The 2,758-nt window shown below is 35.4% G+C and overlaps 1 protein-coding gene across 1 annotated transcript; it reads left to right on the top strand.

The window, feature by feature from the left end:
- Positions 1-1,003: 1,003 nt before the first annotated feature.
- On the top strand, positions 1,004-2,485 carry LOC135086293 (putative nuclease HARBI1; the record flags this gene model as incomplete). Its single annotated transcript, XM_063981083.1, is given in 4 exon segments — positions 1,004-1,267; positions 1,269-1,284; positions 1,596-1,816; positions 2,083-2,485. Coding segments are annotated over 4 exon segments (864 nt in total), but the record flags the coding sequence as incomplete, so codon positions are not given.
- Positions 2,486-2,758: the final 273 nt, after the last annotated feature.

A 2,758-nucleotide genomic window follows, 5' to 3' on the forward strand; every position in this document is an offset into this window, starting at 1 on the left:
ACAAACGTGTATTGAGTATTCACATTATCGTGTTAGGAAGACCCCTGAAGGCCCAGTACCTATTGAGATTGTGAGGGAAACGAGTTGGATGACTAAGTTCCATCTAATTAATTACAAGCACAGGTTTCTCAATTGTTTGGTCGGAGATTGTACCATGATGCCGTAGCCGTAGCCTATTAGAAACTGGTATCTGCTCTGAGTAGTCCGTGGGAATTCGGTAGTGCGATAGTTCTGGGTGGTGCAGTAGGATCTGGCAGTGTGTAGCTAAGATCATAAAGTCATTGGTTGATTGACTTATGCCCGTTTTCACCATCAATCCCTAATTTTTAAGCGACGCCTATGAAATATTAGGTAATGCCTAACAGGAATTTCGTTTTCACCAACACATAAGGGACACCTTGGACCTTAAGAGATCACTTTAAAACAGGGGCCGGATTTCCGGCCCCCTAGTGTTAGATGACAGTTTTAATGTCAATTACGCGGCAAACGGCAAATTGGAAACTTCGGAAATGTCTGAAATAAATGATTTTTTTGAAGCTATTGAAGCTATCGAAACCGTGGAAACACTTTTTCAATCAAATTTATTAAGCTGACCACGTATGTTTCGAGAAAGACCCGATTTTTTCTCAAAATACGACGAAAAAGATTTTTTTACTAGATATCGGCTTTCAAAACAGAGTGTTTTATTTGTATTGGCAAAAATTGAACATCTGTTAGAGTATCCAACTAACAGGTATGTATAGATATTATGTTTTCTATTTAAGACCTACATTATGTACCTCTAAGCGACAGACGCGGCCACAAAACGCGGGCGCGCGTCATTACCCGACTGCGCCAGAAGGAGGGTTATGTTTTTTCATATATTAGCTGTCGTCGCGACTCGGAGTCGCGTAGTAGTAATTATACGGCTTTTTAAGAGGGTGTATTATGTAATTAACTTACCTACTTAACACATTCAAAATGTAATTAATCACATACTTAATTTCTTTTCCGAAATAAATCCGTATCACCAATTTGCCAACTATTGTGTGCATTAAGATTCTATGCCACTGGGAACCATTTAATTGCAGTGGCAGACATGGGTGGCATAAGTGTTGCGACATGTAGTAGGATAGTGAAAAGAGTCTCTGAAGCCATAGTTACATTACGTCATGAATTTATCAAGCTTCCTAATACACACGAAGAACAAGCCTATGTGAAAGAAAAATTTTATAGGATTGCTCGCTTTCCTAATTTGATAGGCTGTATAGACTGTACACATATAAAGATACATACAATCACCAGGTACCTATGTTATCATTTTAATTGTTATTCCATACTAGCTTTCGGCCCGCGTGGAATTTTGTCTGTCACAAAAAAACTTTAACACGCGCGTTCCTGTTTCAAAAACCGGGATAAAAACTATCCTATGTCCTTTCCCGGGACTCAAACTATCTCTATGCCAAATTTCATCAAAATCGGTTCAGTGGTTTAGGCGTGAAAGAGAGACAGACAGACAGAGATACTTTCGCATTTATAATATTAGTATAGATTTCAAAATCTAACATAACTATGACAATGTACTAAATAATGGTGCCTGATTATAATGATTTTAGGTGGAGATGATGCTGAGTTATTTCGCAACCGGAAATCATACATGTCAATCAATGTTCAAACTATAAGTGACCCTGATCTATTGGTAACAGATATTGTAGCTCGTTGGCCAGGATCAACGCATGATTCAACAATTTATCAGACTAGTAATATATTCAGGAAATTCGAAAGGGGTATTTATAGTGGGGCATATTTATTAGGAGACAGTGGATATCCTCTGAAGGTAAAAATAAAAAGCATTAATTAATTTTGTGTTTTAATAAAAATATTTAAATTTATAAGTCGACAAAATTTACTCTTCCGACTTACGAAGTTGAACCTCCACCTGTAAAATAAAAGAATACTTTTTTATTATTTACTTACATTACCTATTAATTACTTTTTTTTAGATACATTAGGCTCAGAGGCAATACTTTACCAAATGTGTAATTTATTTATTTGTAAAAAAAAACAAGTATGAGTAATTAAAATAACCCATTAATTTTTCAGAGCCACCTTCTTACCCCTTATTTAAACCCATCAACTCCAGCACAACAAAAATACAATGAAGCTCAAATAAAAACTAGAAATGTGGTAGAAAGACAGTATGGAGTTCTAAAACGAAGATTTCCAGTCTTAGCAGTTGGTATACGACTAAAACTACCCACCGCCGTCAATGTCATCATAGCATGCTGTATTTTGCACAATATATGCATCCTACGGAAAGAACAAGAACCTTTAAACGATGGATCTATTCCTAACTTAGAATCCCTCATTGAAGCTGGAAGAATTCCCCATATACCAGTGACAGTCAATGACCCCATATATGGGTTTCAAAGAAACCAAATAACTAATTACTTTGAAAATATGTAATGTTTTAATATAAATTAAATTACCTCTTATTTGTGCTAAACATTCAGTTTTTATTTCTAACTCCATTTTGGCTGTTTCCAGTTGTAATTTATAAAGCTGGTTTTTAAATTCAATTTCATTTTGCAGAAGCTGTACTTTTAAATTTTCAATGTTTTCTTTCTTTTTATTTACTTCTTGAAAGCTTGCACAAAGAGAAGACACAGCTTCAGTCCTTTCATTTTTTTGTGATAGTTGTGGACGTCGCCTAGACCACAATGGTGCTTTATTTAATTCTTTAAATGTATTCAGTTGACTATCTTCTTTTGATGTAGAT

Source organism: Ostrinia nubilalis, chromosome W (assembly GCF_963855985.1).
Source record: "Ostrinia nubilalis chromosome W, ilOstNubi1.1, whole genome shotgun sequence".
Taxonomy (NCBI): Eukaryota; Metazoa; Arthropoda; class Insecta; order Lepidoptera; family Crambidae; genus Ostrinia; species Ostrinia nubilalis.